Below are 23,145 nucleotides of genomic sequence, written 5' to 3'. Positions count from 1 at the left end.
TGTTTATAATAAATAATATCAGTGGAACAGAAAACACATTTTCCATAATCATTATCTTACTTTGGGGATTTCTGGATTTATAAAGTAAGTTAACTCACTCCATGCAAAACAGACTATGGGCCTAAAATACAAGTGATGATATTCATTAAATACTGATCTTAGAATATAAAATATTAACATTGAGAAATAATTTTAAGGTGTTATCCATGATCTCTCTAGCATAAAGAAGAAGGATAAGGGCAAAGAGAAAAAGAGATGCAGAGTACAGGTAATGTGACAGGGAGGCTCTTGGCTTGTTCTCCATGCTTTTCCCCTAAGAATGTTGTAGTTGAATAAAATACCTGATATCACTTCTTTTTTTGATTTCTCCTCAGATTCATGAAGATCCCAAATACCATAAATCTTCCAATATTAAAATTAACGCACAATTAATATTGCTGTTTCTCTGCTCAAATTTGAACACTGTGAATATCTAATGGCTGTCCAAAAATTATCTCCAGGTTCGTATGTGATTAAATCTTACAATACAGCTAGCTGCATTAGGAACTAGTAAACATCAGCTATTTCAGCTGCATTGCAGTAATGACAATCATTAATTTTTCTACGTGGTAATGTGACTATTTCTGTACAATTAACCACAGTTAATGTAAATTAATATATAAAATTCAAGATTATAGGATAGGCAATTTTTTGCTATATAATTCCTTTATAAGCAATGTAATAAGTCATTTTAAGATCAAAAAGGAAGAACAATGTTCTAAAATTTAGCAAACTGATTTTTGTGAGGACAGTTTTCTTTTCTGTGTTAAAATATTTTTCCTTTATCCAAGAGAGTTTAAATGCAAATGCGTAATCAAGTGATTGAAGTCACACATCAATAAGGTAGAATCCTGCATTTAACCTAACTATAACACTTGTGTATATAATATGAATACACATTCATTTTATAGACACCCTCCATTATAAAGTGAACATAACAATGTGACTAACATTTGTTATTCTGTTGCTTTTGCAAGATAGCAGTAAGAAAAGAAGAAAAGTAAATGGTGCAAAAGTACAGGCACATGCTCTTATGCAATGTCTAGAAGCTATTTATCAGAAAAGGAAGTCAGACACACTCTTGAGTTCTGTAGGGTTTATGAGATTTCCAGGGTCAATTACTCACAAAAGGCATATTCATTCTGCCGGATATGTCACCATGTTCAGTATTACTGGCTTTTATTTTTTTCATAAAACTAAAGAGCCATTAAGATTGTTCTTCAAAGGATTTTCTGATTTTCTAAATTCCTATTTCATGTGAAGTTACTATATATAGAAATAAGGTGAAGAGAGATGTCTTTCTTTTGGATATATTTTATTTCTTAGGCTATACGTTGATGTTCATTAAAGAAAATAATGAATTTAAAAATTTCAAACTGAAATTTTAAATTATTAAGTATCACTTAAAGAATAACTTCTCAAATATGCTTAACAATGATAGAATTTGATGCAAAAGTACCATATGACATTCTAAGAGATATCTTATTAGTTTTTACCAAGTCTGTACTAACAATAAATTTAAAAAATCCACATGGTACAAAATCGATTAAACAAAAAGGTAAGGAATACATATATGCCAACTTACATGTAAGAGTTTTTTCTATACACAAAGTCCCTATACTCAGGAAACTTACAATATTATAGAACAAAAAATACAAAAACAACTAATTCCAATGAAGAATATGGTTATCTGGCATATGGAAGTACTCAATAAATAGGTCTTTCTTTCTTGTTCTTCTCCTTTTTCTTCTTTTTCTGTGCCCATGGCATGTGGAAGTCCTCAGGCCAGGGACTGAACCCGCGACAGAGCAGTGACCCAAGCCACTGTAGTGACAACACCAGATCCTTAACCCACTGCACCACAAGAGGACTCCTCAGTAAATATTTCCTGAAGGAAGGGTGAGGGAGGGAAAGAAGAGAGGGGGGCCAAAGGAGCATAGAGAGATACAGTTCTTACTATAGTCTTAAAATTCTTGAAAAAAAAAATGGCCTTTTGTGTCACTACTGCACTTTTATTATCATACCATACTGCCTCCCTAGGGAATCTCATCCACACACACTGCATATATCACCACTCATGTACAGATGAATCCCAAACACATAACCTCTTCCCAGTTCTCCCTCTGATCTCCAACTGAAATCATCAAAAATTAATTCATTAAAGCTAATTTGTGAAGTAACCACTTTTTCAAATTACCAAAGGCTGAATTTTGTAAACTTTTATATATTTTTCCTTCACATCACAGTTGAGAATGCTTAAGATCTACTCTCTTAGCAAAGTTCAATTATACAATATAGTGTTATCAGCTACAGCCATCATGCTATACACTGGAACTTAAAGATTTATTTTAAGGTTTGGTCTTGCTATAACCGTGTCTCTGAGGGGAAAAAAATGGCTATAATTGTTCTACCCACACTTAAGACATCTGTTTAACAGTTTTAAACAGATTATCAAACAATTAATTATTTGGTACAATGATTTTCAGTGAAATGAAATTAATGATCAAGAACTAGATCTTACTCTCATTGATATCTCTGCTTACTACATCACGTCCAAAATTGAAGTTGTGATTTTTTCCTTTCAAACCCAGTCCCCACTGCCATCCACGCAGTTAAGCCAACCAGAAGCCATAGTACTCATTATTCCATCATCACCATTGCCACCTCCACTTAAGCTTTCGAAACCTGGACAAGAGTCTCCTCTCTCATCTGTTGATGGCCACTTTGGCCCTTTCCAACCCATCTCCATCCTGAAAGATCTTTCAAAATACAATCTAATCATGGTATGCACCTGCTAAAAACATGACAAGGCCCAAAATGGAGTTGCCTATGCTAAGCCCCACGTCACCAAACAGAGACAACTTAATTACAGTGTCAACGCTCTCAGATGTCTAATCTGAACCAGTCAATCAGGAATTGCCTGTTGAGCACTAGCACTGCCTGGTAGACCCCTAGAGGCAAGTAATTTCACAATAACCAACCTGCTTTTTTACCTAATATAACTTTCTTGTTCCTGAGCCCTTCTGCCTATAAAAAGCCTTTCATTCTGTACAGCTTGTCAGAGCTCCTTTCTATCTACTAGATTAAATGTTGTTCAACTCATGAATCACTGAATAAAGCCAATATAATCTTTAAAATTTACTCAGTTTAATTTTTTTTAATACATCAAATTCTGCTGCAGCTTAAGGCACTACCATGACTTTTCTATTACTTTTAGGATAAAAACAAAAATGTTTAATGTCAGTTTACAGACTCTGAAGATTTGGCCCTACCCCAAATCCCTATATTCCATAAAACATATTCCTTCTTGCTCTTTGCACTTAAAGCCACCTAGATCTCTTTTTTGCACCTCAAATGCATCATGTTCCTTCAGTACCTCAGTACATGCTGTTTCTTCTGCTGAAATTCTCTACTCCCAGCTCCCCAATCACCTAGCTCTTACTCACAATTCATATTCCATATTGAAATTTATTTCCCCAAGGAAGATTTCCCTGAGCTACCTGATGAGGTCACTTCTCAAAAAATATACTCTCAGAGCATCAAAAACTTTCTTTCATGGAATTCCCTTCGAGGTGCAGTGGAAATGAATCCGACTAGGAACTGTGAGGTTGTGGGTTCAATCCCTGGCCTCCCTTGGCGGGGGGCGGTGGTTAAGGATCCAACATTGCCATGAGCTGTGGTGTAGGCCAGCAGCTGTAGCTCTGATTCAACCCCTAGCCTGGGAACCTCCATATACTACAGGTGTGGCACCAAAAGGCAAAACAAACAAACAAACAAACAAACCTTTCTTTCATGACACGCATTACAGTTAAAATTTGTTGTTTATTTGTAAATTTCATTGGTCAGAGTTGGCTTCATCTGCCAGACTGTAAGCACCATGAGGGTGGAGGACATTCACCCTTCATTTCCTCACCACTGCATCTCCAGTGCCTAGTACAGTGCCTGGCACTGTACAGTTGTCCTCGAGCATGTCATTTACTATTCTCTGAGACAAAATGGGAAGTGTGCACAAAAGCACTTCTGCATTCCAAAGTACTATGGTTATTTTGAGAAAAAGCACCGTGTGATTATTTGCGTTGTCAACTGAATTAGTTCCTTTTTTCATGGAATCCAATTTTTACTTAAAAGAACAATTGCCAGGCAAATTATGGTTATTTAGACTTGAGTATTTGGCCCAGATTTTCCTACAAATGACAGTCAGCTTCTTGCTTAAAGAAAACAACTGACAGGAGCTCCAGTTGTGGTGCAGTGGAATCAAATCTGACTAGAAACCATGAGAATGTGGGTTCAATCTCTGGCCTCTCTCAGTGGGTCAGGGATCTGGCGTTGCCGTGAGGTGTGGTGTAGGTCACAGATGAGGCTGGGATCCCACGTTGCTATGGCTGTGGCATAGGCCAGCAGCTACAGCTCCGATTCGACCCCTAGCCTGTGAACTTCCATATGCCGTGGGTGTGGCCCTAAAAAGCAAAAAAAAAAAAAAAAAAAAAGAAAAAAGAAAACAACTGATAAAATCTGTTGTCAACGATAACATTTGAGATTTCATGTGAAAATCAGAATTTTGGAAAACTTGTATGCAGCATGAGTTTTAACAGCCTTCCATTAAGTAAAGACTTTTCTGATAAGATTATGACAATATTAGTGAATGTGATTTTTTACAAAAATATTGTGTAATGAAATATGTTAACATTTGGAAGATCTGTATAATAATGAACCAACATTTTCCAGTTGATGTTACAAGATTATATGAGGAAAAAAGAGATACATTCAAAGTGCAATGTAGGCCAATGGATTTTGACAAAAGATATGAGAAAAAGTTTCAGAGTCCACATTGCAATTAAACTTTAATAAACTAAGAGTTCCCACTGTGGCTCAGTGGAAACGAATCTGACTAGCATCCATGAGGATGCAGGTTCAATTCCTGGCCTCGAACAGTGGGTTAAGGATCCAGCATTGCCATGGGCTGAGGTGTGGGTTGAAGAAGAGGCTTAGATCTGGCATTGCTGTGGCTGTGGCACAGGCCAGAGGCTACAGCTCCAATTTGACCCCTAGCATGGGAACCTCCATATGCCATGGGTGTGGCCCTCTAAAAAAAAAAAAAAAAGGAACTACCACTAGACAAGTACTAATATAGCACCAAAGAAGAATATCTACAATTAACTGAAAGGGCTATAAGAATACTCTTCCCTTTTCCTCCTTCTATATTTGCATGGCAGATTTTGTTCATATACTTCCTGAAAAACAACACACTGCAACAAACTGAACACAAAAGCAGATATGAGAATCCAGATGTCTTCTACAAGGTCAGATATTAAAAGAGATTTTGTAAGATGTTCATAATGCCAAAAAGTTTGGGAATCATTGGTCTAACACATGAAAGGTGAGAAGCAATTAACCTATATTTACACTACAGGGATCATGACATATTCAGAAGAGATACAGGGAGAATTCAGGTCTAACTTCAAAGCCAGTCCTCTGAGTTATTCTGTTCAAGTCAGATATAAGAATTAACTTGGCAGAATAAGAACCAATTAAAAAGAATAGCAGGAGTAAGGTAGTTCATGATGTGATTAAATGGAAAATATGAATTATCAAAAAAACAAAAAGGTAAGGCAATATTTAGTTTGATGTACTGAGAAAGAGGGAACAACCGAAATTTCTAAAAAGAGAAAAGATACCAGTAGGAGTTTATAAAAAATATCAGTATGGTAACTTTGGATAACATAGTGTCCTTTGAAATGCCATATTACCTGCTTAGTTGTTCTGAAAAACTTACAAATTGCTTCACATTTTTACAAACTACATATAAGAAAAAATCTTATAAAATTATTGAGATAGCTTAAGAAATATACTTACATTTGGGCTCATCTGTTGTAACAGCCAAAATAAAATCATACGGAGTCATGAATAACTGCCCTTCACATTCTATAGAAGCAAACAAACGAAATCGCCTTTCACGAGATGTTGCATAGAGGTCTAAGTCTTCAATGTCTGTTCTGCCAACAGCAACCTAAAGTTAAGAAAACAAATAAATCTGGATTGTGTGAAGTAACATCTCCTCTTAAAGGATAAAGGCTTTCAACTAAGTTGATAGTGAATTAACAGAGTAACTGAAAAAGTATGAAAATATTGTCTTCTGGAGAACTTAATCATATTATGCACAAAATGAACTAATGCTCAAAAGATCCTACAGTGAATATCATTAAGGTCTTGAAGACTTTAAACTGGCACTTTGAAGGACTTGTGATTTATTTCTTTAGTTTTAGTCTCAGAGAACATCAAATTTCTGAGCTAACAGTTTCTTCAAAAGGAATACCAACACTTGCTAAATGTCTACTATGTACTCTCTACATGGGCTTATTTATTTAAGTGGAAGTCTACTCACTGTATTTTTTAATTTTCTGAAAGAAGAAAGTGAAACCCTGAGAGCCTGTTCATGGTGACCACTAAGGAAACCATTTAGTGGCAGGGCTTATATTAGAAATGCTAACTGAGAGTTCCTGTTGAGACTTAGCAGGTTAAGAACCCAACACAGTCTCCGTGAGGATGTGGGTTTGATCTCTGGCCTTGCTCCAGGGGATCTGGCATTGCTGCAATCTGCAGCATGGGTTGCAGATGTGGCTTGGATCCAGTGTTGCCACAGCTGTGGTGGAGGCCTGCAGCTGTAGTTCCAATTAGACCCCTAGCTGGGGAACTTTCATGTACAGGAGATGCAGTCCTAAAAAAACAAACAAACAAAAAAACCCTGCTAACTCTGGATCACTGCAGTAGAGTTATCTACCATGGTCATTCTGAATTCTGCCAAAAGTTAAGGTGAACAGAATCAGGAGTGTGTGTATATGGGAGGAAGGGTAACTCTTTGGTTTTCCAAGTAATAATTTCTCACTATTACTTATTTTCTCTGAACTATAACAATTAATGGCTTCCATGGCATATGGAAGCTCCTATGCCAGGGACTCAAATCTGAGCCACAGGTGCAACCTGTGCCACAGCTGTAGCAACACTGGACCATTAACCCACTGCACCACAGTGGGAACTCCACAAATTTTTTTTTTTTTTTTTTTTGTCTTTTTAGGGCTGCACCTGCAGCGTATGGAAGTTCCCAGGGTAGGGGTCGAATCAGAGCTGCAGCTGCTGGCCTATGCCACAGACACAGCAACTTGGGATCTGAGCCATGTCCGTGACCTACACCACAGTTCACGGCAATGCCGGATCCTTAACCCACTGAGAAAGGCCAGGGATTGAACCTGCATCCTCACAGATGCTAGTCAGATTCGTTTCCGCTCTGCCATGGTGGGAACTCCCACAAATTTTTTAATAAAACAATTTTTTCCCTGAGTACAAACACCACGCATAGTTACTGCATACAATTTATAAGGCAGAATTTTAAAATTTATACATACAATTATTTTTGTTTATTTTGGCAAAAAATGGGGTAATACTATATTGTTCATTGATCTGATCCTTTTTACTTATTAATATATCAGGGTCCTTTTTCCATGTCACTAAACAGTCTACTAGATCATTTTTAATAACTATATAATATTACATAGTAAATGTTTATATTCTAACAATTAATGAATTCTACATGGTTGACTAGGTAATTCATAGTACTTTACTATCTCAAAACAATGTTATAATGCCCAGCCTTGAAAATATTTAGTTATATTTACAAATAGTTCCTTGGGATAAATTTCCAGTAGACTTGACTACTTCATACATATTATCAAACTACCTCCAGGGATTTTATAGCAATTTACATGACTATCAACCATAAAAAATTATATTTTCACACATTTCAAAAAATTATTTTAGGAGTTCCCGTCATGGCTCAGTGGTTAATGAATCCGACAAGGAACCATGAGGTTGCGGGTTCGATCCCTGGCCTTGCTCAGTGGGTTAAGGATCCGGCGTTGCCATGAGCTGTGGTATAGGTCGCAGATGCAGCTCGGATCCCACGTTGCTGTGGCTCTGGCATAGGCTGCTGGCTACAGCTCTGATTAGACCCCTAGCATGGGAACCTCCATATGCTGCACGTGCGGCCCTAGAAAAAGACCAAAAAACAAAAAAATTATTTTATATTAGAAAAAAATTCTTATTTAGGATAACAAGCCTAATCTCTTTATTGCCTTTTCTATGAATATTAAGTCATTCAGATTATGTACAAATGGTTAAAATTATTTAAACATCCCATATCTTGAGAAGTTGTATCAAAACAAACTATAAGAACTTCCAGTAAGGAAACTACATTATGTATTTCTATGTTACACCTTTTTTTTTGGCCATGCCCACAGCATGAAGAAGTTCCCAGGTCAGCAACTAAACCTATACCACAGCAGTGAACCTAGCCATAGCATGACAATGCTGGATCTTTAACCAGGGACTCCTGTAAGTTACACCTTTTAAATGAAAAGCCAGACAAATGATTAATCTTTTTTCACTCCTCCAAAGACTAAGATTTTTCAAAACATTACACAAGTAGTCAATTAAAAAATTAAAAATAATGGCACATATAACAGGGAGAATACACAGTCTCAGCCTGTAAGAAATATACAATCTATAAGGAGGGACAGATTCAAGTTGGAGAGGCAAAAGGTATAACCATGGAAAAGGGGATGAGTCAAGTTAGAGTAAACAGAAAAGACTGATGTTAATAATGAGGCTTCAGGAAGAAGAAAATATGAAATTTTAATGTCAGGAAGAGATGTGAGCATTCTAGGTTTACAAAGCATATTTGAAAGATGGCAATCATCCTGGTAGAACAGAAGGTCTCCTTCTACATACATACCCCAGGGAATTCTTCTTCCTCCTGGACAGGGAAACCAGTCCTGTCTGTGACCACTGTTTACTCTTCTGCTTTTTTTTTTTTTTTTTTTTTTTTTTGTCTTTTTTTTGCTATTTCTTGGGCTGCTCCCATAGCATATGGAGGTTCCCAGGCTAGGGGTTGAATCGGAGCTGCAGCCACCGGCCTACACCAGAGCCACAGCAACGCTGGATCCGAGCCGTGTCTGCAACCTACACCACAGGTCACGGCAACGCCGGATCGTTAACCCACTGAGCAAAGGCAGGGTTCGAACCCGCAACCTCATGGTTCCTAGTAGGATTCATTAACCACTGCACCATGACGGGAACTCCTCTTCTGCTTTCTTCTTGCTAAGCCATCTCCTTGGGCCTAGGTGGCCCCAACCAACCATGATTCCTCTCCACCGAATTTGGATACCCATTCAGTGGGGAGCAACTGCTGTTTGTGCACCATAGTCTGAAGACAGCCTTCAGTCTAACATCCTGAACCAAGTTTTTGCCTATGAAGTCTGTATTTCCTATGACCGAATGTGGACTTGATCTGTGCCTTCTGCTCCAAGCTGGTGCTGCCATTACTGCTCATGAGATGCCTGTGTTTTCTCAACAAACTGTCCTTCCTTAAGCATGGTCCCAGCATGCCAAACCTGCTTGGCCACTGCAGGTGGGAATCTGATCCACTTTCCATAAGCTAATGCTGACAAATCCTCCTTCTTCCTAACTTGTACTAACAATCAATTAACAAAGCCTATTGTTCTCCCTCTAATTTCTCACAATCTACCCGATGCTATTACCTTTGTTTAAGCACTCACTACTTCCCTAAAATTTTATAGTAATAGCCTGTGGTTTTTGCCTCTAGTCCATCCTACATTGAGAGAAAATAAGAAAAAAACTGGCAGAACTGTGGAATGCTTTGTACTCTTCAACCTACCCAAGGTTTTCATTAAAACTCAATTGTATATATGAGTTCTTCCTCCTGTTGCCTGAGCAAAAATACTCATCATTTTTGACAATGGCACCAAGTGCCCACCGGTCTATTTACCACCTTAAAAGAAGGTGTGTGGAGGAGTTTGGGAATGGTTTGTGCCCCAGACCAAATATACCCTAAGAGGGAAGAATATGATTGACGAATAAAAGAGATAACAATTGCCTGGGTGCTTCAAAGGACTCCCTGCTACTGCAGTTGTGTTGGTTCCTTCCTAGGCTCTGCTTAATTTAGTGTAATAAATCACACAGTATATAACACAACATTGGAACTGCTCAAATGAACCATGAACTGGTAAAAAGTAAAAAAAAAAAATTCCTATTAAATCACAGTAAACTGGCCCGATCCTAGAACAGTCTAGTTATCAATTGGGAGGCCTAGGCTCATCTACCTGGAGAATGGGGTAGAATGGAAAACAGAAAAGGAAATCAACACCTGGGCCAGTTTTTATATTTTCTTTTCTTTACCACTGACTGATCTGTCTCTTCATACACAAATTTCATACTGCTGTAATTGCTATAGCTTTTGATTTTGTTTTTTGACATTAGATAAAGCAAGACTCCATCTTATTATCAATTGTTTAAAAATATTTGTGGTGGGGTTCCTGTTGTGGCTCAGTGGTAACAAACCTGACCAGCATCCATGAGGATAAGGGTTTGAACCCTGGCCTCGCTCAGCAGGTTAAGGATTTGGTGTTGCCGTGAGCTGCAGTATAGGTCACAGACATGGCTCGGATCTGTCGTTGCTGTGGCTGTGGCACAGGCCAACAGCTAGAGCTCTGATTTAACCCCTAGCCTGGGAACTTCCATATCCTGACAGTGTGACCCTAAAAAGCAAAAAAAAAAAAAAATTTGTGATGACTGATATGAAATTTTCTAAGTGAACTTTGCAATTAATATATCAAGCTTTGTTTAAAAAATCTCACTGATATTTGTCTGGGAGGACACTGAATTTTGGTATAATTTAGGATGACTTGATTTTTCCCAACTGGGAACACGTATATCTATTTATTCCTAGGTCTTCAACTATGTCTTTCAGTGAAGTTCTACAGTTTTCTCATGCAGGTTTTAAATAATTTTGGAAGATTTACTCATACATTTCATAGTTTCTGTGTAACAGTGAATAGAACTTTTTATTGTTATTACATTTTCAACTGGTTATTTCTGAAGAATAGGAAAGCTACTGACTCTAGTATATTTGCTCTGTATCCAACTAACCTTATTAAATTCCTTTATTAATCTTAATAGCCTTTTTCTTGGGTTTTCTAAGTAGATAATTATAAGTTCTTTGAAAATAGTGACAGTTGTAACTTGTACTTTTTAATATTTATACCTGATTTTCACTATCTTAATTACTAAGGGTTTATGTTTCTAAAAAATGATATTGAATAATATCAGTAATGTTAAGTATTCTTGTCTTGTTTCACAGTTTGAAGAGAATACTTTTAATGACTTGCCATTAAATGCAATGTTTGCTCTTGGTTTTGATAATTATCTTCCACCACAAATCAAAAATGGGTGTTTACCCAGTCTCCCTTGTTCACTGAAAATAAATTAGTTTAGAGTTAGACTGGTCCTTAGAGATCATTTGGTCCTCTTGTGTCTTTACCCTTTTATCAGAATAACAACATAAATGTGGGCCTCAAACAAAGATTAAAAATTTGTTGGGCAAGCAGAAGCATAAACAGAAATCCCCAAACAAAAACTCAAAAGGTATTGGACAAAACTCTCTATTATCTGCATTATCTTTTAACTATTTTTGGTTTCCAAGATGAATATTTAACATAAACAAATGAGCTAATGTGAATTCATTTATTCATTCATAAGACACTTGGTGTGTATCTACTATATACAAAAGAATTAATTATAAAATAATTAGTCAATTGGAAGATTATCTAAAAACGCTTTAGGGACAAATATAACTAAATAAGCTTGGTTATTTTAATTATGTCTAAGTACTTTCAAACCTTTCAGTAAACCACATGCCTCTTTCCCTGAAGTTTTATGAATAGACTATTTTCTTAAATGCTCTAATGGCATGGATGAAGAATCATTTTTACTGTGGTACAGTTCTAATCAAGTTAAGCTTTATAGTGTTTTGAGGCTGACAAGGAGCAGCAATACACCTGACCTGACCTGCTAGAACTTCCAGGAAGTTGACCACCAAAGGCTAGAAGGAACTCAGATCTTTAAAAGACCCAGCTTTGCTTTTGAACTTTACAAAGTCTTAAAAAGCTAAATTTTCCAAGTTTTAACATCCCTACTAGGAACACTCAGAAATAAGAACCAATATAAAAAGGTGGAAAATGATACTCAAACAGGTTTATAATCCTCTTGGCAATGACAATGATCTTGTATCATGTTAATGCTCTGAACCTTTTACAAAACAAAATACAGCCATTTTCCTCAAGCACACTGGCGTGAATCTGTGGATATAATCCTTCTATTACAAGAAGCAGGTTAAGTACACCTGTAGTCTCTGGCCATTCTACTTTATTTAATACCTTTCTTGCTCATCTAAATCCAATATTATCTTTTAAAGGTCAATTTCTAGTTCTTTCCCATTTTCCACGATGGTAAGTGAAAAAGCTGAGAAGCCAGATATGAAAGAGAAAAAGCCTGAAGCCAAGAAGGCTGATGCTCGTGGCATGGTTAAAAAGGATAAGGAGGTTAAGAAGGGGAAGCCTCACTACAGCCAAAACTTTGTCGTGGTCAGAGAAATTGGTAGATATTCTTGATTGGCTCTGTATTCCAGAAATGCCTTGGACAAGAGCAAGTATTTGGCAGCTAAATCCAAGTATCAAAAGAAAAAGGTGACAGTTCTTGCTTCTGTCATAAAACCAGTTTGTGGTGACAAGAATGGTGGTACCCAAGTGGTTAAAATTCACAAAATGCCTAGATATCATCCTACTGAAAATGTGCCCAGCTGCTGAGTCAAGCCAAAAACCCTTCAGTAAGCATGTGAGAAAAACTGCAGGTGAGCATCACTCCTGGGACCATTCTGATCATCCTCGCTGGGCGCCACGGAGGCAAGAGGGCCATTTTCCTGAAGCGGCTGAGCAGCGGCTCGCTACTTGAGACTGGTGCCCTACCTTTCAATTGAGTTCCTCTGCAGAGAACACACCAGAAATTTGTCATTGTCACCGCCACCAAAATTGATACCAGTGATGCGAAAATCCCAGGACATCTCACTGACACTTACTTTAAGCAGAAGAAGCTACATAAGCCCAGGCACCAGGAAGGTGAGAGCTTGGATGTGGAGAAAGAGAAATACAAGACTACAGAACAGCACAAGGTTGATCAGAAATCTGTGAACTCACAAATTCTGTGATGAATCAAAGCTGTTCCTCAGCTCCAAGGCTACCTCTCCTCTGCGTCTGCTCTCACAAAATGGAATTATCCTCACAAATTGGTATTCCAAACTGCTTACAAAGAACCTAATTAAATAACTGATCCAAAAAAAAAAAGTTCATTTCTAAAACCTAAAATTAACCTAAGCATTTTTCATTAAAATGTACTGGTTCCGTAAATGATACTTTTTGCATCACAAATTGCCAATATAGTTAAAACTCATCCATAAGTATAATGTACCTAAGGTGAATGGGAAAGTTAACCAGAAAGCAGAAACACCTGAATGACATCCATTTCATTATTAAACCATTAACTGCTAAAATGAAAATCTTTACTATCAATCTAATATTTTGTACCTAAAAAATAAGCCTTTTGGAGTTCCCGTCGTGGCGCAGTGGAAAGGATTCCAATTAGGAACCATGAGGTTGTGGGTTTGATCCCCGGCCTCACTCAGTGGGTTAAGGATCCCACGTTACCATGAGCTCTGGCGTATGCCAGCGACTACAGCTCTGATTAGACCCCTAGCCTGGGAACCTCCATATGCCACAGTTGCGGCCCTAAAAAGGACAAAAGACCAAAAAAAAAAAAATCCTTTTGAAAGTGGTAAAGTATAGTTAGACCATTTGTGAACCACAGGGAAGAGACTGACAAGAGTTTATACAGACACATTCATTTAAGAAAAAATTCTTAATTTCTATAGGTTGACAGTCAAATTAAAAAACAAATATTTGGGGAGTTGAGGAAGGAACAGCCTTTAAATTGTTAAGAAATATTAAAGAGAAAAACTGTAGACTTACAATGGCTGCAAGGAGAAACAGTCTCTAAGAAGTGGAGGGCAGCAGAAGTATCTTTCTGAAGTAAATACAATATAAAGTTTCTATCTTCCATTTCTTTTCTGAAGTTATCTCTTTAAAATGACTTATTATAGCCATAAAAAAATGAAATAATGCCATTTGCAGCAGCATGGATGAAACTAGAGATGATCATATTAAGTGAGGTAAGTAGAAAGAGAAAGACAGGAGTTCCTGTTGTGGCTCAATGGAAACAAACCTGACTAGTATTCAAGAGGATACAGGTTCGATCCCTAGTCCTGCTCAGTGGGTTAAGGAACTAGCGTTGCTGAGAGCTGTGATGTAGGTTGCAGACAAGGCTTGGATCTGGAGTTTCTCTGGCTGTGGTGTAAGCCAGCAGCTGTAGCTCTGATTTGACCCCCAGGCTGGGAACTTCCATATGCCGAGGGTGAGGGCCTTGAAAAAAGCGGGGGGGGGGGGGAGAAAAATACAAATGCCATGTAATATCACTTATATATGTAATCTAAAATACGGCACAGATGAACCTATCTACAGAACAGAAACAGACTCACAGATATGGAGAACAGATTTGTGGTTGCCAAGGGGGAAGGAAAGGGAGTTGGATGGTCTGGGAGTTTGTGGTTAGCAGATGCAAACTCTAATACACTTAGAATGGATAAGCAATGAGGTCCTACTGTATAGCACAGGAAACTATATCCAATATCCTGGGATAGACTATGTAGAAGATAATATAAGAAAGGGAATGTGCAGAGTTCCCATCGTGGCTCAGCAACGAATCCAACTAATAGCCATGAGGATGTGGGTTCGATCTCTGGTCTCACTCAGTGGGTTAAGGATCCAGCGTTGCCATGAGCTGCGGTGTAGGTCAGCAGCTACAGCTCCAATCTGATCCTTAGCTCAGGAACTTCCATATGCCGTGGGTGTAGCCCTAAAAAGACAAAAAGAAAAAAAAAAAGAAAGAAAGGGAATGGGTACATATGTATGTCTGGGTCATTTTGCTGCACAGCAGAAATTGGCACAATATTGTAAATCAACTGTAATTTTAAAAATGGCCTATTAAATAAGGGGAAATCATTTCTATGCATGTACTCCTGCCTTTCTTTGTTGTTTTCCTTTTGTTATTATCAACAGACTCACTGGGGGTCTTAAATGAATAATTTTTGTTAGGCAATAAGTAGCACATCAAACAATGAAGTACAGCTTTAATTGTTTGTTTTTTTAGAATTTTCTCTAATTAAAACATCTAAAGATGTAATGTATACATGTAAGGATAACCTGACCCCCTTGCTGTACAGTGGGAAAATAAAAAAAAATTATAAAAAAAAATCTAAAGAGATTGAAGACAATTGATATTATTTATACCCTGGAGTTCCTGCTGTGGCGCAGTGGGTTAAGAATCCAACTGCAGTGGCTTGGGTCCATGTGGAGGCACAGGTTCAATCCCCAACCTGGTACAGTGGGTTAAAGATCTGGCATTGCCACAGCTGTGATGTAGACCACAGCTGTAGCTTGGATTCAAGCCCTGGCCCAGGAACTTTCATATGCTGCAGGCATGGCCATAAATATATATATTTTATATCCTGAATTCATGTTTCCCCTGGTTTTATAAGAACCAGAGTCTTTATTGTGAGAACTCTGGTACTAAAATAGTGTCCTTGACTTCCTTTTCCTCTAACCATCTAAAGTTGAAGATATTTAAGTACTATTTGTGGTCATTTCACATCTGTCTTTCAAAACTATCCTGTCCCAAGGTAGGGTATCTACATACTTTAAGGCCAGAGATTTGGGTGGTATAGTCTGTCTTGTTCTGAGATCAGGAGCTGAGCTCCTGATTTAATTTCTATCATCAGAATGCATCCCCAGTTTCATTACCTGAGTTTCTACCTGTCAGCCTGTGTCTAAGACCTTCTGATCTGTAGCTCCCTGGAACTACAGTGTGTCCTGAGTTTCCCACACCAGTGCTGGGTGTTAAGATGCTATTTACCCAGTCTCTTTGATGCTTCATTCTAGACTCTGTCTACTATACAGCCTCCTAGTTATCAACAAAGTCAGGTTGTCTACTGCTAGAATCTAATGAAACCAACTAAGCTAATCCTAACCAAAGTCTAGTCATAACCTGTTGATAAAAACAAGAATGACTCAAATTTTTCTCTGTGCCTGGGATGAGCTCTGGGAACTGTACTGGTCTCTCTGAGCAATGGCCAACTCCAGTAATATTTTTAGATCAACCTCTGTTTCCTGCTTAGCTTTTCAGTTTCTCTGGAGGGGAGTCCTGACACCTTTGCAGCTCCTGCCAAGGAGATGCATCTATGCTTCATAACAAATGATAAATATGATTCTTTTTTTTTTTTTTTTTTGCCTTTTAGGGCCACACCCGCAGCACATGGAGGTTCCCAGGCTAGGGGTTGAATCGGAACTACAGCTTACACCATGGCCACAGCCACATGGGATCTGAGCTGTGTCTGTGACTTATACCACAGCTCACGGCAATGCCGGATCCTTAACCCAATGAGCGAGGCCAGGGATCGAACCCGCAATCTCATGATTCCTAATCAGATTCATTTCCACTGCACCATGACGGGAACTCCTCAATGTGATTCTTATACTCAGATTCTTAGGAAAGTGACCTGCAAGAAAACTTCTGCTGCCACACCCTCTCTACTGTACAAGATGCTATTCCAAATCCATCCTAATGAATCATATCCCTTGTATCTTAGACTTTGACAATACACCTTCCTTGAGAATCAACCCTGTACCCTAGATAAATCCTACTTTTTTCCTTATATATCCTAGTCTATCACTTGCACTCTTTTTCCCCCATTCACACTGTTCTGCAATTACCTGTTTACATATCTGTCTCTGCCATTTAACCATGAATTACTTGGGAGGGGCAATGTTTCTTAGTTTTATAAGAACTCAGTCAGTGATTAGCACAGTGCCTGGCATAGATAAGAGGCCTGGTAACGTCTTGTTGCCTGAATAAATGAATGCTTATGGATGAAAAGGTCATTTGCAACTATGTAATAAAGAGCCAAAGGGATACTGAGTGTGGGTCAGGTGGCAGTGAAGGCAACCAGAAGAGAGGCTTCTGATTCCAAGCTAGGAATTTAGTGAGATAATAAAAGAAAATCTAAAGCTTTAGTGAGAAAGATACCACACTATAACTTATGTGTATCTCTCTTTTAAAAGTTGTTCAAACATTAGTTCATAACTAATGCTGGTAATTGTTTATCTGTTGTAATAAGAAGGCCTATGGGATTTACTTTTCATTTTGAATGTTTATTATTTTAATAGAGTAAAAATTCCAGTAAAATGACTCTCTTCTTAAGTAGATTCAGGCAAAAAAAGTATCTTGTGGCTTAAGTCTTGAAATTTGGAGCTTTCAATTCTAAGGCATTCCTGCCAAGTGATTACAACATATAAAAAAAACTGGATATTTCAATTTTTTTCTCTTTTCATACTGAGATTTTAAAACAGGATTCCACATACTTAAAATTTTAAAGTGATTACACTGCTAATAGGTACCTATTCCTTCTATTGCCTTCTTTCAGTTATATATTACCAATTATCTCCTACGATAAAGAATAATTTTTGCTTCTATAATATCTTTCCAATAAGGATAGTGAAATTCAAAAAGTCTAGCTTTTACCTACAGGAATAACAAGAAAAAATGGACAGTGTAACTGGTGAGAATTTTATCAGTATATGAAGTATGCAGGGCCAGAAAGTAGAGAACATAGCTTTTGAAATTTAAATGAATACTGGGAGTTACAACATGGGCCCTTGGTTATCATTAGAAAAAAAGAAAAACATGAATATAATTTGGGAGAGATTCAAATTTGGTAGATTATCCTTCTGGCACATGGAGGATTGCAAGAGGAGGCAGCAGTGGAGGGACAAGAAGTTAAGACAGGAAAGGTAGAATAGATATAGCATATGATTTATCTGGCAAACTCTTGAACCAACTAAAGGCCTAGACTGTGGACCTTAGCCAAGAATGTAAGTGATACACATGGGTTCAAGCAGCAGCCAAATTGGCTGAAGTCCACTGTTCAAAGGAGAGATGAGTACACCTAGTCAAGAGGAGTCTGGGTTCTGGAAGAAGTTTTTTTAGTCCCTTGGGAACTGGCATGATGCCACTGGGGAATTAAAATAGGAATCCATAAGACTGGGGCTAAATCACAGGATCAGTTACATTAACAGTGTTAAAAGTGGTCAATTAGCCAGCAATCTGAAGCTCTTTCTATTCTTCTGTTGATCTTAATGTTTGTGGTGAGGTTGAATGTACAGGTGGGCAGTTAGGTGAGCTTTCATACCTGGAAAATACAGGCGATAAGTGCAGCTAATGAAGTTAATTCACAGTCATCAAAAACAATCATTTTCCTTCTCAATGATTTAGGCCTTCACTAATGAATCCTTTCTCTACTACATTAGAGTAAGCTGAATCCCTCAAATGTAATGGCTCAAACACAAAAGAAGTGTCTTCATTTCTCTCTCTTAAGAGACCAAAGAAGACATGCTAGGACAGGGGTTAGGGTACAGTCAAGGGGCTCTGCTTCACATAGTCATTTGGAGACCCAGGATGAAGGTGACCCTGCCAGTATCAACGAAGGGGGTGGCAGTGGCAGAGAAGTCCATGTGAGAAGTTTCGATAGGCCAGGACTAGATGAGGTATAAATCACCTCTGCTCAGTTAATCAGAGAGAGCTGAGACATATGGCCATACTTAGATGCAAGTGACGATGAAAAATGAAGAACTGGGCATCCACAATCCTAATGATTATGGGGGAAGATGAGAGACTATGCTCAACATCTTGCAGTCTTTGTCACAACAAATTTGGGTGACAACTTCAAGGACTCATGAATATAAAGGAACAGGGAGAAAAATGTTAGAAATATATATATTTATATGTTTAACAAAGACTTGAAGAGATTCACTTCCAAAACAAACCACATCTGTAGAATTAAAAGCCTCATGTGATGTACCACTTCTAAATAAGCTTCACCAATTTTGGGGTGAATTCTAAACTTCCATGAGTCACTTAGGTTGACAGTCCCACACATTTTATTGTCTGTATACTGTATCTCTCTTTCCAAAGTCTCAGACACAGCCACTATTGGCTTGAAATTTAATGCTGTTTGTACTCTCCCTAGCTTTGTTCTTCCAGATTCGGCAAAATGCTGCTGTCACTCCTGACCTTTCACAAAACACTGCGGTAAGATTAAGAAAGCACTGGGTCTGGTCCTCTGTCTTGAATGATGAGAGATGTCGAGTGTAAATACATGTTATCTGCTCCACCTCCACAGACTTGCCCACCTTACCTAGGGGAGGCTGAACAGTTATTACTGTCCTATAGTTCACAAAAACCAAACTGAACTACCTACAGGCAAAATGACCATGTCTTCAAATTTCTGCTCTATAATTATAAAACTGGGTTATTCTTAAACCAAATTTGGTAACAGATTACTAAACTCAAACTATCCAATCAAAATAACTAAAAACTTTATAAATCTAAACTCTAGGTAACAGAAACAAATAAAATATAAATATAAAATTATCTGAAAATTAATATACATATATAAATTTAAATTTTAAATTCAAACAAATCATTTCTTCCATTAATAAAGTATAACTCACTTTGAAAATAAAGTATCACAAACTTCAAAATAATGAAACTACAGCATGTATGATTTTGACAAATATTACCTATTAAATGTAATAACAAATATGATTTCTTCAAGTGGGTATAGTCTAACTAGATATGCTAAAAATTTTTACAGAATTATTTTTCACAGAATAGGAAAATACACACATTGTAAGTTTAAGATATCACTGCGATAATTTTAGGTGAGGCAAATTCTGTTGGGAAAATGGAATTTTTTTATATCAAAAATCTAGCAGACAGAAATAGTTCTAGGGGAGTTCCTGGCATGGTCAGTGGTTAATGAATCCAGCTAGGAACCATGAGGTTGTGGGTTCGATCCCTGGCCTTGTTCAGTGGGTTAAGGATCCGGCAGTGCTGTGAGCTGTGGTGTAGGTAAGCAGACGCAGCTCGGATCCCATGTTGCTGTGGCTCTGGTGTAGGCCGGCGGCTACAACTCCAATTCGACCCCTAGCCTGGGAACCTCCATATGCTGTAGGAGCGGCCCAAGAAATACAAAAAAAAAAAAAAAAAAAACTTGCAAAACTGCTATTGAAAACTATCTGGAATGGATCTTAGAGCTGGCATATAAATTATCTTATTTGTAAGCATAAGACAACACAGCAGAAAAATGAAATCATAAAAATCTAGAGGTTCCTTTATAATCTCCTAGAAGCACTAAAATAAAAGGGCATTTTAAAGTCTCTTTTACCTCTAGATTACCAATAAGATAACTTATATGCCAGCTCTAAGATTCTGATAGGGGTTGCACCGAATCTGTAGATTACAGATTGGGAAGTACGGTAATTTTAACAATATTTGTTCTTCTAAGTCAACAGGAGGGTATATCTTTCCATATGTTTGTATAATCTTTAATTTCTTTCACTAGTGTCTTGGAGTTTTTGAAGTATATAGATCTTTTGCTGCCTTAGGTAAGTATTTTATTCTTTTTGATGTGATAATAAAATTGTATAGAAACACAAAAGAATCCCAATAGCCAAAACAATCTTGAGAAAAAAATAACAGAGCTGGAGGAATCATGTTCCCTGACATTGGACTATACTACAAAGCTACAGTAATAAAAACAGTATGATACTGGCAGAGACATATGGATCAGTGGAACAGGACAGAGAGCCCAGAAATAAACCCATACATTTATGGTCAATTAATCTATAAGAAAAGAGGCAAAAATACACAATGAAGAAACAACAGATTCTTCAATAAGTGGTTCTGGGAAAAGAGGACAACTACATGCAAAAGAATGAAATCAGAACATTCTCTAACACCATATACCAAAATAAATTTAAAATAAAGACCTAAACATAAGACCAGATGCCATAACACCCCTAGAGGAAAACATAGGCAGAACACTCTTTTGACATAAATTGCAGCAATATTTTTTTGGATCCATCTCTTAAAGGAAATAAAAGCAAAAATAAACAATTGGAACCTAATTGTACTTAAAAGCTTTAGCACAGCAAAAGAAATCACTGACAAAATGAAAAGACCATCTACTGAATGAGAGAAAATATTTGCAAATGATATGACCAATAAGGAATTAATATCCAACATATATAAATAGCTCATACAACTCAACATAAAAAAATCAAGGAACCCAATTAAAAAATGGACAAAAGTGAATAAATTTTTACAAAAAGGAAATGCAGATGGTCAACAGGCACATGAAAAGATGCACAACATGGCTAATCATCAGGGAAATGAAATGCAAAATTACAATGAGGTATCACCTCACAGCTCTCAGAAAAACTATCATCAAAAAGAACAAAAAATGAATTTTGGTGAGGATGCAGAGAAAAGGGAACCTTCATACACTACTGGTGGGAATGTAAATTACTGCAGCCACTACGGAAAACAGTATGAAGTTTTCTCCAAAAACTAAAAATAGAACTACCATATGACCCAGAAATTCCACTCCTGAAAAAAACAAAAAACCAAGAAAATACTAGTTTGAAAAGATACATGTACCCCAGTGCTCATAGAAGCATTATTTACAATTTCCAAGATATGGAAGCAACCATAAACAGATGAATTAATAAAGAAGATGTAGTATACATACACAATGGAATGCTACTCAGCCATAAAAAAGAAATGTTGCCATTTGCAGCAATATGGATAGACTTGGAGGGCATTATCCTAAATAAGTCAGAGAAAGACAAATTCTATATGATATCACTTATATGTGGCATCTAAAAAATACAACAAACTAGTGGAAAAAAAAAGAACTAGTGAAAAAAAAAGAAGCAGACTCACAGATATAGAGAACAAACTAGTGGTTACCAGTGGGAAGAGGGATGAAAGAGGCAGCAAAGGGATAGGGGAGTGGGAAGTACAAACACTGGGTATAAGGCTACAAGGATGTATTGTACAATATGGAAAATGTAGCCAGTATTTTGTAATAACTGTAATAAATGAAGTATAACCTTTAAAAATTACATAAAAATTTTAAATTGCCTTTTAACATTACTGTTTCTAGGAAATTACATTTTACACCTTTTAGGAAATTATTTTATAAGAATTGCTTAACATTCTTTTCAAGCTTGCCAAAAATGTTTGGGGAATCTTCTTTCTACCTCTAGAAAACTCTGGCTTTTCTGTTTTACTGAGAAATTGTAAAATATTCTCCATTCTAGTTCTTTAATCTCAGTTTTATTAGTTACAAAAATGGAACATATGCACATGTATACATACATGGAAATAAAATTTGTAAACACATCTGTAAAAAAATACAAAATTTAGTCATAAGTAATAATCATTTTCATGTAACTTTGTGGATCCTCTAAATCATACTGATATAAGTGACTAAAGAAACAATAGAAATGATAAAAGTAACATTTTTAAACTACCTCATCTTTCCAAAAGAAATAAAAAAAAATTGTGTCAATGCAATTATCTTCTCTGGAATTTCCAAACTCAGATCTTTGCAACTAGTACTTAGATGTTACTTCTTAAGGCAGTGAAACTAGGGTCTTCAGGCAACAGAGTACATCATTATCCTTCCCATGAATAACAGAAAGCAAAGGTTCACTTCCAAGGCATGGTCTCATGTTACTTCACGTCAGCAATTCGAAAATTTACTCTGCGGTAAGGTCTGGTTTTCCCAGGGAGGCAAGATTAAATGCCAGATAAAGGATTCACTACTTGACAATTAGAGAAACCGATGCCTACAAGCTGATAATACCTAAAGAGGTAACTCGAAACAATTATATCAATTATCTAAACACCATATAATGCATCACCTTTTAGCAGGTGAGAAAGAGAGATAGGAGAATAAGGAATGAAGAATTAAAAAATAAAAACCATTTGTATTAACCAGAATTATTTAATTTCTCATCCTTAGTAGTTTCTTTTAAAAATATATGTTTTTGTTAAATCAAATCAATACTAATTTTTTAAAGTAAAGAATGATTTTAAAACGTATTTGATTTCATGTAGGAAGTTGAGCATTTTGGTATTAAGCCCTACCTGATACTGGCAACTGTATCAATATTGTAAACAAAACAT

The 23,145-nt window shown here is 37.0% G+C and overlaps 1 protein-coding gene and 1 pseudogene across 1 annotated transcript in view; one reads left to right on the top strand and one right to left on the bottom strand.

The window, feature by feature from the left end:
* Positions 1-23,145, bottom strand: part of MICU3 (mitochondrial calcium uptake family member 3) — a 107,079-nt gene that overhangs the window by 56,443 nt on the left and 27,491 nt on the right. Inside the window, 1 exon segment of the mRNA XM_003359862.4 lies at positions 5,893-6,046. Coding sequence (XP_003359910.3) covers positions 5,893-6,046 — 154 coding nt within the window.
* On the top strand, positions 11,936-13,877 carry LOC102161130 (annotated as a pseudogene).

The sequence above is a fragment of the Sus scrofa genome, chromosome 17 (genome assembly GCF_000003025.6).
Source record: "Sus scrofa isolate TJ Tabasco breed Duroc chromosome 17, Sscrofa11.1, whole genome shotgun sequence".
NCBI classification, from domain to species: Eukaryota; Metazoa; Chordata; class Mammalia; order Artiodactyla; family Suidae; genus Sus; species Sus scrofa.
The sequence above is the reverse complement of the archived record's forward strand: the minus strand, read 5'-3'. Positions and strand labels throughout refer to the sequence as shown.